General features: G+C 38.3%; 1 protein-coding gene across 7 annotated transcripts in view; it reads left to right on the top strand.

The window, feature by feature from the left end:
• Window positions 1-14883, top strand: part of asic1c (acid-sensing (proton-gated) ion channel 1c) — a 170083-nt gene that overhangs the window by 121465 nt on the left and 33735 nt on the right. For 5 of the 7 annotated variants that reach the window (XR_009066908.1, XM_057856712.1, XM_057856714.1 and 2 more), the window contains exon 1: window positions 11060-12003. The exons of the other annotated variants lie outside the window; for them this stretch is intronic. Coding sequence is in view for 4 of the 5 variants with exons in the window: in XM_057856712.1 (XP_057712695.1) it covers window positions 11392-12003 (612 nt within the window). In the remaining variant the exon portion in view is untranslated. Of the gene's footprint in view, window positions 1-11059; window positions 12004-14883 lie in introns of those variants that run through there. 7 annotated transcript variants of the gene reach the window in all.

Raw genomic sequence — 14883 nt, 5'->3', positions numbered from 1 at the left:
CCCTCTTACTTGCTGAATGTGCTGGTACATTTTTTTCCCCCTCAAATGCATGTTCAAATGACTGATGACTTGCATTTATTTAAAATGTATTTTATTTTCTACAATATTTATTCAAAAATGTTTTTATTTGCAGCTTGTGCAGATTTTTTTTTCAGATAATCATACATTAATCATAATCCGAGGTAAAAAGTTTTCTCTTTTTTTTTTTTTTTGTTAAGTTTGGCCATAGACCTCATTATCAGTTGACGGGGCTCGGGACTGAACTGTAGGGGGCCTATTTTCAAAACCTTAAAATTCAAATATTTTCAAAACCAAAGCCGCTAGCGACCTAAAACCAAAACAGGGACCTCCCATAGGCATGTATGAGTCTCCATGAGCAGCGACATTAAAAAAAAAAAAAAAAAAAATTTAAAAATTAAAAAATGTTTAGTCGTTCCCTAATAAAATCTGATTATTTTTCTATACAAGTATAACAAAACTTAAAATGGCTATAAAATTCTCAAATTTTTACGCTAGAGGCACACAAATCACCAAATGCAGAGATAATCACCTATATTTTCAGGATCGATAGTAAAATTTAACATAACATAGTTTTTGTCCAAAATAGTAACTTTTTTTTTCAACTTTTCAACAGCTAATAAATCACTCAATTTTCACATCAGAAACGTAATACTTGAGGAAGGCATGCAGAATCATCTTAATTTTACTCAACAAAGGCAAAATTTGCATTTTACATTATAATAATAAAATAATAAGTTGTGATTGTATATTATATTATTATTTAGGTAGAATTCCGCTATTGTGTAAAGATACAAAATCCAACATGGCGGCCGTCACAAAACAAATGCTTTTTAAGTTGAAGATTTTTGTAAATAAATGCTTAAATTGCTGAATTTCTACAGATATGAACGTAAAACACTCTAGGCTCTTGGTTAAAAGCAAAAAAACGGGCAGTTATAATTCATTTTCCGTACATATTTCAAGCTAAAGTTAGGCTAATTTTTTCAATTCATTTCACTGTATTCACAACGTTTCAAAGTGCATGTATGGTGCAAAAAAATATAATTACCTTGAATCCTCGACCAAATCACACTTGAGACACTCCTGCTTGCTTGTTTGCAGTGAAACATTCATCCTATTTCTACTTAAATCATGCATTAAAACGCAAGCTTATGTTTGAGTTTATCACAGTGAAAGCCAACTCAACTCTGCCTGGGTCTGACCCCCCTACGAGAAGGCGTGGCACAATGTCTGTGGGAGCTGTCTTGTCAACTGATGGTGGAGTCTATGGTTTGGCTTTGCTTGTGGACACAAGCAGTAGTGTTTTACCTGAAGGAAGGCTCCATTTTATTTATGTTATACCCTGACAAAGAGTTTTTTTCACTTATATATGGCACTGCTTATATGGAACTTGTAGAAACGACTCTAGACATTACGACATATGGAAGATGTTTTCTTCATACGTTTCCCAAAACCAAAAACCCGGAGGAAAGAATGTGAAGAATTGATCAACTTACGCGGACGTTTAACGCCAGCAACATGAAACTATTCACATTTCCTTTGCAGAAAACATTTTGTTGGGTTGGCATGGTCCTTCAGAGGACAAAGTGGTAAGCCATTTTGATATTTTTACTCACTTTTAGCGTGGCGTTTTGCCGTGCTGCTTCTGTCTGACAATGAATGACCTGAAAAGAATTAAAATGGTACCTGACTGCCACCATTACCTTTTCTGTTGTAAAAAAAAAAACTGAAGGGGGAATTGTAAATAAATTATAGAATTAAGATTCGTTATTATTGGAAAAAAATGTGTTCGATGGCTGTCAATGAGTAGCATTTGCGATCGCTACACAAAAATTGCAATTTAAATTGCCCAAAAGAACGGTCAGAGATGTAAGACAAAAAGCGGATATAATATATAACATAGACAGGGCATATGGTGGTAAATGATGATTGTTGAAACAGGAGAATGTCATTGTCAGTGGCGTAAGAAAAAGGTGTCGATAAAAAAGCAAAGGCTAGTCTAAGCTTAGGTCGGCTCGGCTCTTTTTCAGCCCTGGACACTCAAGCCATCTCTTTAACTCAGTACTTCTCAAATAGTGGGGTGCGCCCCTCTGGGGGGGCGCAGGGCGATGCCAGGGGGGGCGCATGTGACCTCGGGGAACATGCTTTTTTTTTTTTTTTGCCGTACTGGAATAAAGTGTACTTGCACATCCACTCACTGTGTGGCAGTGGCACTCTCATTTTCAAAGTGCGCGCAGTATTTTTGAACTAAGGAAGAGCACTCAGCACACAGAAAACAGATATGAGGAGCAATGCGCCGCTGCCGTTTTCGAAAGCTGTTTTCCGACCGGACTCACTCACGCAGCGACCCACTGTCTTGTCCGGTTCTCACTTCGCCGCCCAAGAAGTGCCATTTTCGGCTTGGGATCGTCACGACGACCGCCCTCACCTACGGTTCTACCTCAGCCACGCTTTTTTCGTGCCGTTTGCCTTTTAGCTTTGACTTTTAATACATTGGGTGATGAGGAAAGACCACTGTTTACTGTGCCTAAAAATAATTATAGCAGACAGCCAGAAGCCAAATCAATTAAGACGCCACTTAAAGACATTAGACCCCAATCTCATTGATAAGCCGCTTGATTGTTTTTCAGCGAAAACATGCCGAATATTGCCAACAATCGTCCTGTTTTGTCAGTGTTATATCATTAAACCAGTGAGCATTGTTAGCATGCTCATTGCAAAATAACTCCACACCATTGCAAAGGAGGTAAAACTGTGAGCAGCAAAAATAAAAACTGTCCTTCTGTCCAAGGACACTCTTTTTTTCTTTTATTCAGTTTTGTTTTTTCGGTCAAATTTTTGGGCATATTGTCCTCATGAGTGAATGTTTCTAATCAATTTAAATTTGTTATTATTTACTGATTTTATTACATTTTATTTTTCTGTATCAAATGGTCAAAAATGTACCTTGAGTGTATTTTTACAGTTTGGATGTGACTTTTTTTGAAATTCAGGCAAATTGATACGCGTCAAGTCTTCTCCGTTACAGACAAAACAATGTTAATAAAGTTATACTTTATTTTAAGTTGATCTATGTTACTTTTTTTCTTTATTAGGAAAAAAAAGGACGCAATGTTAGGCAGATGCGTATTTATAACAGTAATTTTATAGACAAATGATACTATTTACAGTGGCGGCAGAGAGTTTGGGGGGGCGCGAAACATTTACGTCTTCCTTGGGGGGGGGCGTAACAGAAAATAATTGAGAAGCACTGCTTTAACTGAACATTTGTATGACCTTCCACATCTTTACCAGTGAATATGGCACAAGAGACATAATTTTCGGACCGAATTGGTAGGTTTAGCTATGTAAACATCTCCTTCGTACACTATTTCCATTCATTTACTAAGGGGTGATAAACCCGCCCCCCCCCCCCCCCCCCCCCCCCCCCCAGCAACATTAGCTAACGTCATGAATATTAATGCGTGGAAGTGACGTGTAGCATGGGGTACGCCATTAATAAGGTTCATATTTGTGAGAAATGTAACACTGACACATGTTCGCCTAATCTGTTTGGTCATACGTCATACGTATTAACGTCCTGTCCCCAGCAAAAAGTGTATATGCAGGTTATGCTGTTATATCGTCCCTACTAATGTTGAGACCAACCCTACGCCCTCTCAGTATGGACGTGGCGCACAAATGGGATTTAAAGGGATCCTCCACCTGAAATACATGTAGGCTCTAATAAACTAGAATTGTTCTCTTGTACTAAAATATGTTGTTAGAAACACATAAAATGTTAAATCAAAGCCAAAATTTTATAATATTTAGTACATATTTTGATCAATAGTTGGCGCCATGTTTTGCGGGTTCAGAGTGATGACGTAATTGGGATGTTTCCAAATGTGTAGCATGTACAACAATTGTGTATTGCAGCCTAAACTCGCAAAGTAAAACACCACGATGTGCTGCTTTTGGATGCAATTTCCAGTCATATGGAAACAAGGGGAGTGACGTGAGTCTCCACAGATTTCCTGTTGACAAGAAGAGGAGAAAGGTTTGGGAAAATGCCGGCAGACTGGCAAAACTTGCCAAGGACCTTAGGCTTCGTGTACATGCAGGTTATGCTGTTATATCGTCCCTACTAATGTTGAGACCAACCCTACGCCCTCTCTGTATGGACGTGGCGCACAAATGGGATTTAAAGGGATCCTCCACCTTAAATACATGTAGGCTCTAATAAACCAGAATTGTTCTCTTGTACTAAAATACGTTGTTAGAAACACATAAAATGTTAAATCAAAGGCAAAATTTTATAATATTTAGTACATATTTTGATCAATAGTCAATGTTTTACGGGCTCAGAGTGATGACGTAATTGGGATGTTTAATTGATTAGTTAATTGACAGTTAATTGATTGGTAGCCAATGAGTGAAAACATGTTTTAATTACAATTGGGAACCAAAACATTGTTTCATTTGTCATTTTACAGTAGTTCCGACAGAAAGCATTGAGAACATTTTGTTCACACCTAGTGGACGACAGGTTTTAAATTTGATGGAGACGGCCATAAAAGGGCTTAAAAGAAACCTTGAGTTTGCTTTAGACGGCAGATGGTCTATTCTCACTGTGAAACTCATTGGCTAATCACCACTGGGCACTAGGATAACACATGCTCAGCAAACCAGATGCAATCCTACATTGACTGTGAATCAAGTGAGAATATTTTTGAAAATGAAATTGCCAGAGGGGAGACTTCTGTATTTTTGTGAGTGTGGTGGGCTGACTTTATCAAACTGCTGGCTGCAAATTCAAAGCTTGAGTGACAGCACACTTTACCAGCAATGCAACAAGAGAAGTGTTGGGCAAGTACTGGCGACAGCATGTTTTCTTATTGATACCAACTTGTGCTCCGTCTGTCAGGGTTTCTGCACTGTGTCGTTTGCTTGCAGGAATCTGGCCGGGTGCAGTACTTTTATTTAATTTAGTGTTGCAGTTCCCCAGTACTTTTTGTCGCTTTTAATCAATTAAAGCTTCAAATCTATGCTGGCTTCTTTGGCAGTGATGGCGGTGCATACTAAGTGTTGCTTTCCTGGACTCTTTAGAGGCAAACCACAAGATGTCTCCCTTTGCTTAGTAAGAAGGCAGCCGTCCACCAGCCTGACAGAATAAATTGTTTGTTGCGTCTGTCTGCTCACGTTAATTTAACAAGGGAATTCTCATACTGTCTCTGCTTCTCAATGTCAGCCATGAAATACTAATTGTTTGGTACTACAATACTGTGTACAACACAAACAGATGGTCACAAAAGATTCAAATTTAAGTCCTGAGTCAGTGCAGCTACAGCCAAGAGCTAAGCCACCCCAAATTAATACAACAGAGTACAGTAATGACTTACTTACCGTAATTTTCGCACTGTAAGGCACACCTGACCATAAGCCGCTACCCACCAAATTTAGCACAAAAACCGTATTTGTTCATAGATAAGCCGCAATGGACAATAAGCCACTGCTATCCTCACTTTATTATGGGATATTACCGTACTGGCCCGAATATAAGACAGTGTTTTTTGCTTTGAAATAAGATTGAAAAAGAGGGGGTCGTCTTATATTCGCGGTCTAGACGTTATACCCATTCACAATGCTAGATGGCGCCATTGAAGCGATGTTTTGTCATGACAGATCTCAGCTACTCTCCCCATTCACATTGCTAGATGGCGCTAGATATCATTGACGCGATGTTCTGTCATGACAGATCTCAGCTACTCTGAAGTTTAACCAGTTTGCATTATTTTATTGCACTGTTTTTCCTTATTCAGATTTGTTTCAAGACTACAGTTACAGTTAGACTTCTTTGATGGTTAATGTAGTTATTGCAATTTTTTTGTTTTATCACAATAGATTGGTTCATTTAAATTTGAAAACCCAGAAGCCATTCATTTACGAATGTGACTGCACTTTAGTTTACATATTTAAATGTTCAGATATTAAGATTTGAATGAGGCAAAATAAAATGCTTTTTCTCTCAAATATATTGTTATAATCATTTGTTTCGGATGTACTGTAATTATTTTCTGTATAAAAATTAATTTGGTGGTCTTGAAAAAGAGGGGGTCGTCTTATAATCAGGGCCGTCTATCCGGTATAACTTTATTTGACAGCGGCATCATAAGACCAAGTGAACCACCATGAAGCTTTAAACCAATTGGCTGCAAAGCTTCACTACTTCAAGAAGCTTCATTTGGCCCTCACTTCTCCCTTAGGGGAGACAGTCCACCTCTTCTGCCACCTGCTGTCTACACCGTTGTTGCCAACATTCCCCCTAGCATGCATTGCAGCGCTACAGATGTAAATAACAATCAAAATGTAGGTTCTGTGCTTATTATTTCTTCAGTTACTGTTCCAGTTGTTTCATTAATTGCTAGTAATGGTATTTGGTAACACTTTATTTGGCAGTGGTGCCATATGACTTTTATTAGACAATCATCATTATGACATGACACTGTCATGAGCATTTATGAATTCTAATAACAGATGTTATTTAGTGTTATCTGGCAATTTATCTCACTTTCGAATGCATTTAAAAGATCCAAGCTGGACATAAATGGAATAAGTGACATAATTTGCCGTATGAAACTTAATGACATAAGCATTCAGTAATGCCCATGATAGTGTCATGTCACAATTATGACGGTCTTATGACAGTGTTATGACGTCGCTGTCAAATAAAGTCACCTATTAACCCAAATAAATCCACAAATAAGCCGCACTGGATTATAAGCAGCATGATTCAAAATGAATGAAAAAAGTAGCAGCTTTTAGTCCGAAAATTACGTAGGTATTTTTTATTTGTGACAATCTGCTTAATATGTGTACTATTTATCGGCTGTGTGCTATGTCAAAATGATTTAAGATTTGTTTAAATAAAATAAACATGCAACCTAACAACACCCAACATCGAATTTGACGATAAAAAGGGCTTACAAATTTTCAGCAGCATGGCACCCAGATATAAATGGTGGCTTTAGCCTTCCATCTTAGCCCTGGTGTTTCTGATGTGCATTTAATTGCCACCACTGTCTCATTTGGTGTCGAGCGTTCTCACTGGCCCTTGAAGGACTGTGTCTAGTTATTCCTTTAAAGCCTTGCTCCTCCTTTTAATGAGACCTTTGGGGCTCAACTGGCTTTGACAGAAAAGGGCTTGACAAGCTCACAGATCACTGAGCCCGGGCGAAAAAAGTCACATAGGAATTGACTTCTCGCTTAAGTTAAAGGGGCAAAAAAATTGGAGATGTGAGAATAAGACAAAAATAGAAAGGCGGAAGTAACGCAATGAGAAGAAAGAAGATATGGCTGCAAAATATGATACTGAATTAATTGATATTAATTAGGATTGGATCAATTACTTTGATGACTGTAGGTTACTTCACTTGTCTACAAGTGGCCAAAACTCATCCATCCATGCAAGGGCATAGGTTTGCATAGGGACGGTAGGGACATAACACTACCAACTTTTCAGGATGCTCTAATTGTCCACAGCAACTTTTAAGCAACCTTATTTGCATTATATAATTCTATCCATAAATTGTAAGGATAGAATTGACCCGACCATTATTAAATGAAGTACTTTCATTATGTTCAGACTTACATTTAACCTTTTCACTTGCTGAATGTGCAGGTCCATTTTTTCCCCCTCAAACACACGATTGACTGGCTGATGACTAGAACCCCCACATTCACACAATAACGCCAGAAATACATGTCGACTTCTCCGCCCCCTTTGAAGAGGAGGGATATTAGAAGTTTTTTTTTTCGGCTAGCAGCAGCAGCAGCCACTGTAAGTAATGTAAAAAGACGTAATTGTTGTGGAGGTGGGTAACACACCACTAATTTTGCTACTGAAAGTCCGACCTGCCATAGAGCTAGCATAACATTAAACTGTGTGAACTTGCTAACCTGTAAAACTCAAGTAGAAAGATGCTTAGAGGTGTCTTTCTGTACGTTTTCTACTCTAACATTAATTCAACTGTGCATTTTGTGTATTTTTTTCCCTAATTAAAATGTATGTATCTTCTAAATCATTTTAAAATATTTTTATTTGCAGCCTATGCACATTTTTTTTCCACAAAAAAAAAAAACAACAACAACCAGTGTAAATTTCCTTTACAAGGAGCAAGCATTTTGACAAATGACGTTCTCCCAAGATTTTTTTTTATATTTTTTAAATTTTTACGTTGGATATAGCTATTTTTGAGGACTATACCCAATCGGTTTGGTTTAATTAATGTCCCGTCCCCAGCAAAAAGTGTACATGCAGGTTATGCTGTTATATAATCCCTACCAATGTTGACACCAAACCTACGCCCTTGATCCATGTCAGCCTCTACCAATTGACTTTGGCCAAGAGTTGAACAATCACTGGACTGAGCATCCTTCAATAGCTAATCATACTGTATTTTTTTTTATCAACTACCAACCAGGTATTCGGTAGTCGGTGCGAATTACTCTACTCGTTGCTGCTTGTTGTGGAGAAAGCTTTTATTGTTATTATTATTATTTTTTTAAATTATTATTTTAATCATGTAGCAGCATCGTAAACCAACATAGCCTGTAGTTAAGTAAGAAGAAAGTGCGTGTGCCTGCTTTACTTGAGACCACAACAATGCTTTCATCGTAGCACACCATAGAAACCAGTGGAGATGCTGATTGGAAAAGAAGCTATAAAAACTTGATTGCCATCACTTTGCATTGCTGGGGCAACCTCTGACACAAACAGTAACTCATAATAACGGGTTTGGGGTCTAACTGCCGACAAGGGACAATTCTATGAGCGCGCATTTTTGTTCCACATAAAGCAATCGAAGGTCTTGTAGAGGTTGTGCAATTTTTATGGAGCCCACCAGCATAAAAGAAATCAATGCACTGTGTTTGCTAAGTAGAGTAACAGAACTTTAGGTCTACTGAGCTTGTGTGTCACTATCTATTTATAGTGTCTCCCTATTTGTTTAGATTTCTGTTGAAACAGAAATAGAACCTATCCTTTTTCAGAATTCTGTCATTATTTTACTTCAGTAGGATTAGTTCAGTGAATTATCGTATTTCAATGACGTGAGAGATGTTCAATACATCCAGTTCTAAAGAACTGGACGGCTATATAAAATGTTGTGATTATATACTGTATTTGTGACTGTATTCTAGCTTATTAACAAGCATCTCCATTAAGTGTTTTTCAAAACAGAGTACATCACCAATTTTGTCATAACTAAGGTCTCAATATTTCCCATTTCACCACTGCATGTGATTACATTTTAGGTCTGCACAGTATATCGCTTGAATATCGCCATCACGATGTATGCATGAGCAATAGTCCTATCGCTTGATGTGCGAATATTATTATTATTTTTTGAACATGTAAACTTTTGGTTTGCTTCATTGCAATTGTGCAGAGACATGGCTTCATGTATCCCTTTTATATACAGCACTATTGATCGTTCACAGATAAACCTCCTTAGCCTGGATTGAATGATATTATATGACCAGAATCTAATATCACGGTTTTGCCATTTTTTTGTTCTTAAATTTCCTAAATAAATGAATAATAAATAAATAAAAACAAGAAAAATTGAATCACCTTAAATCAATTATGTATCAATTAAAAACTTACAGAGACTATAACATTTTTATAATGAAGAATATGATAAATTGTTTAAAGAACATAAAATAAAGGGAAAAAGAATAAGAATATGAGCATAAATTAGAAAAACAAGGGGGAAACTCAGGAAAAACAATCTTATACTGAAGGCAATACACAAATACAGTGGTGCTTAACCCTTGCTAAAGGTACCAAAGTTTCACAGGTACATTCACCAAATCGTTCAGAATTTCATCATAGAGCCATTTTTTGACGAATTCAAAACCTAGTAAGCTAATATCTAAGTGAATTCCTGTTCAAATTTCTTCCAGAGTTCAAATTTACTAAAAATAATTTTGCCTTTTGCCTATGATTTTCACGTTGGTAAACTAAATTAAACCCATTTCATTTCACACTGTTCGTTTTTTTGTTTTCATGCCTACATTCTCATTTGATTGTCGCATCCATGTATGACATCTTATTTTCATGACGTAAAATGACGCCATTAAAAAAAAAAAAAAAAATCTACGCAGTTGTTTACGCTGTCTGTCGGTCTGTTACCCTTCCTCATACCAAGTGCCAGTCAACCTTCCACTGAGCAAACCGATTTCACCTCGAATTACATATAAAATGGAATAAAGCCTGTAAATGGAAGGCAAACCAGTCTAAAACCCCACTTTAACTAGATTTCGTCAGCGTACAAAATGGAGCTCTGCGTTTCTTAACCTTCACCAAACCCCTGTGGCTTACTCACCGAACCCCTGGGGTTCGATTAAGAACCGCTGCACTAATACAAGAACATGGTGAGTCAGCCAAAGGTTTCCCAAACAGAGCTATTCAAGTTATAGAGTGAAAATTCTTCTCGTCTTAATATTACAATATATATCGCAAACCCCCCAAAAATCGAAATGTCAGTTTTTTTCAATATCGTTCTGCCGTTACATTTTATTCTTGAAGATTCAACTTCACACCCTTATAAATTCCTGCTTCCTGCCTAGACACAGTTGTTTAAAATAAAAAATATAATAATGCTATTAAATATTGTCTTGCGCCAGATCTGTATGCATCAGAATGTGGTTACTCTGCAGTTCTGAACAGTTATTTGGAAGCATAGCAGACCTTGTATACCCCTACATTTCTTTAATTATACGGATCTATTGATCAGAGAATAAGCTGTCGTTAATTAAACATCGAGGATGATCAATTTTGCAACACAGTTTCTTTAGTGCCACTATTTGTTTTATGATTGATGCACTCCCATCTCTGTAGTATTGCAAATCGACTTCATCACTGGTTTGGTGGGGGCATTTTCATCCACTGGCTCCACCTCACTATAGAACGAGTGAGTGAGTCCGTGTGGGACGCAACAAGCTTTCTTTCTATTCCTTTCCGCGGGCTGCAAGTCTCCGGACTTAAAAAAGCATCTCTTCTGTCGGCTGTGAAGGGAAAAAGGAGAAAAATATAAAGAGGGAAAAACATCTAAATCTTCAACCTTAAGCTGCAGAAGAAAGTAATGGCCATCTGCCATTCATCTATGGGTGGACCGCTGATGAAAATGTTGGGTGTTTTTGGGCATCAGACATATTCAGCTCATTGTTTCAATGGATATTGTTCTCCCTAAGGAGAGCACTTGTTCTTTCCGGCAATAGACTTCCAAGCTGAGCAGCGAACACAAAGGTCCCGTCAACACTGCTGGGAATTGTCGCCGTAACTGAGCAGTCACATTGTATTGTTAATGGTAGGTAAAAAAAGCAATTATGCTTAAAACATCCACACCTGAAGCGCTATCCTTGCAAAACGATGGAGAAGAGCTCCGGATATCGAGTGAACATACGTGGAAGGAGATGACAGTGAGCTTCATCACAAGAACCAAAGTCCACGGTTTGAAATTTATATTCTCCCCATACAAATCCAAACTGCAGCGGGGGGCCTGGCTCATGGCGTTCTTGGTCAGCATCGCCCTCCTCATCACCTGGTCCAGGAACAGAGTCCTCTATCTTATGTCCTACCCGGCCGTGACCAAGATCTACATGGTGTGGGCTCACAACATGTCCTTCCCGGCCGTCACTTTCTGCAACAAGAACATATTTCGTGTGTCCAGTTTGACCAGGGATGACCTGTATCACAGCGGTTACTGGATGGACCTCTTGTATGCCAACCACACCGTGATAAAAGAGAGCCTGGCCATCTTGAAGGAAAGCCACAAGCAGGGTCTGCTCAGCCTGCTGGACTTTGACGGCTACACGCGGCCCCCCAATTACAGGGTCAACACTACCGAGATGATGGGCCGCCTAGGACACCAGCTAGAGGACATGCTGCTAGAGTGCAGGTTTCGTGGTGATGCCTGTACTGCCAAGAACTTCAGCACTGTATGTAGATAGAGATGTCTGTAACACATGGGAATGATTGGTGCTTAATGGGTTCTCAAATCTTTGGGGTTAAGTTTATAAGGACAGTAATTTTCACAGGGGACCCCCTTAAAATATCAATTAAACATAACTACCATATATACGTCCAAAAGCCTTAGGCCAGTCTGATGAATACTGCTATGGGCAAGTTTCCGAGGTACTTCCGCTTTAATTCCGCATATTTGCTCGCGACTTCCGTTTTACACTTTCGCCATCCAAAACAACAGTGGAACTAGAGCAACATTACTCATCGAAATCGCTCAAAAAAGCAATTTGGAAATACCACATCCATCTGCCATCATAACGACATGGGAGGACAACATGTTCATGAAGGCAGATGTGAAACCAAGCTCGTGCCACCACAAAAACTGGGTGTTTTTGTAGCCGTGTTGCTGCTGTGTTAAGGAAGGTATGTTCTTTCTATCCATGTATTTTCATGTGTCCGGTGTTAAAAAAATACTAAAGCTTAAATCTTGCACATGAAACGACTTGTTGCCTTTGATATTGCTAATACAATGATGATTGTAATTATGATTATCCTTAATATTATTTTTCTACAACTGCTGTACTGCTGTGGCTGCAACACATGCTATCTGCTGCTAGCCTGTTGCTAATCAGTACGTGTGGGACGGCACAATTATGTAAACGCGTAAATGCAAGTGTTACAAGTTTCTTTGTTTGTTTGTTTACTGATAGAAAACGTTGTTAGACAAGGGAAGACAAGATGATGTGCCTCATAACAACACTTACTGTACGTTGATTGACGTATCTGGAAACTACGTTCGTTCTACTTTAATGATGGAAGGCACGACTCCCGGAGGCGGCCGAGAGGCAGGAGCTGGGACAGACGGTGGCTCGCCTTGCAGCGGACCGTCAGCTCGATCCCGAGATCCAACTACGAGCTTCTTAACTGCAGCAACTTTAAGATACACTATTGAAGCTGGGATTACCGAGGACAGTGGGAGAAAACCCGTCTAGGGGTCTCCGTAATGTCAGGTTAAAGTTTGGAGAGGCTCCTTTAAGCCGCTCCAGAGCTCTGCTGTCTGATATCACATTTTCGTGTGCTCCACCTTCGTTAATATTTTATAAATTGTGATTTATTGACCTGTTTTGCACATGCTCCAATCGTTTTAAATAAAACAAAAAAATGGAATCATGTTGTCTAAAAGTTTTATTGCAATCAATATCTGCAATAAAAAAGGATGACATACTATTTTTGTTCATATGTACATACCTTGTAGTATTTCCTTGTAACAACAAAATCCGTGTCAGCCCTTCTGCATTTGGCAACTGTAACATTATTTGTAATTTTACCTCATTTTGGTCACTCAAGTGGCCGGTGTATCAATCTATACCTCACATTGACACAGGTTGTTATAATTTGTTTCCACGAATGATCAATGCAGCTGGGTTCATTTTAAGGTGTATGGCGAGGTAGATCCACACTGGCGTGCTGAATCCATTTTTGGAGATTCCGTGGGTTCCTTTGGTTTGATTTTGCAGTTTTAACTTTGTCAACACACTGCTTACGTCAACCGCACTTCATGTTGTTCTGTCCAAACCGGAAGTTCGGATCAGAAAATTGTCAAAGATGGCGCCGCCCATCACCCATGTTTCGCTCTTGAAACCTGTCTATTGGCTCTTGTATACACACTGTAAGAAGAATGATCTTGGCTACACTTTTACGGAGCCAAATCTTAATTCAATGTGTCTCTTTGAACACAGCTATAATTCTATGAAAGCCAATAGCTTAGTTGTACCTTCCGCCAATCTCTATACATTACTTGTGTAGATAGATAAACAAAAATACAGTACAATGTTTTTTTAGAATAATAAAATTCTGACTGAGCAAAATCATAAATCTAGCAAGACTAGCATCTTTTGCAGTACTGTTAGAGGTATGATGTACAGGAGTTCTTGTGTGAAATACAGTATAGTAGGAGTATCAAGTTTAACACCCAACATTTTCTTCTCTTGCTCTGTGGTTGTAAAAGCAATTTGTCACACATCCGCAAAGATGTGTTGAAGCGCTGTAAACCCCCCCTAGGTGTTCTGTTCAAAAGGCTCCATCTCCTAAATGTCTACTTCTACTCCTAAAATCTAGTTATATACTATAAAGTGCCATTTTTGTGAATCTGTGGTAGGGTAAGAAGCCATGCCTATTCCTATACAAATTTTTTACAAAAATAGGTCTAGTTGCTGCAACCAAACATAATTTACTTTTGCAGTGATATAAATGTATTCCTGTTTAAGCTTGTGATCGTAGACCTCAAATGGTACAACTGGCAAAGTACGAACACGGGTGATTTAAACTTTTATGCAAATTTACTACAACAGATAATTATAGCCAGAATGGATGAATTTAGTTTCATTTTATTTCATCTTACAGAATCCACAGTCAGCAAACCAATTTATCATTTGAATCTCACTTCACTATTTTTTTTTCTAATGTCTTGAATGTAGGTTGAATTACAAAATGTTGTGCAGATAAAGGCATATATTTCCAGTTGCTTATACATTTGATTTCTGAGTGTAGGTTTGCCTTTTTCTTTATAATAATGAAGCATCAGACAATGCTGCCTTTCTCGGTGGGCTGACAGCATACAAGTCATTTTAAAAAAACAATGGTCGGATAATGCCATGGGGTAAAAATCAATTTACAATGACTACAATGCCTTTTGTTTATGGTTACGGAGCATTTTATTGTGGCCCTTAAGAATTATTCAAGAGTGAGTTTGTTGCAAATTAAAAAAAGAAAAAGTTTGCTTTGCCAACAATGTCACATGATTTGAAATGTGACCGTCTATTATTCAAGCATCCTATCTAAGTCCTAATTAATCT

This window comes from Corythoichthys intestinalis, chromosome 14 (assembly GCF_030265065.1).
Source record: "Corythoichthys intestinalis isolate RoL2023-P3 chromosome 14, ASM3026506v1, whole genome shotgun sequence".
Classification (NCBI taxonomy): domain Eukaryota; kingdom Metazoa; phylum Chordata; class Actinopteri; order Syngnathiformes; family Syngnathidae; genus Corythoichthys; species Corythoichthys intestinalis.
The sequence above is the reverse complement of the archived record's forward strand: the minus strand, read 5'-3'. Positions and strand labels throughout refer to the sequence as shown.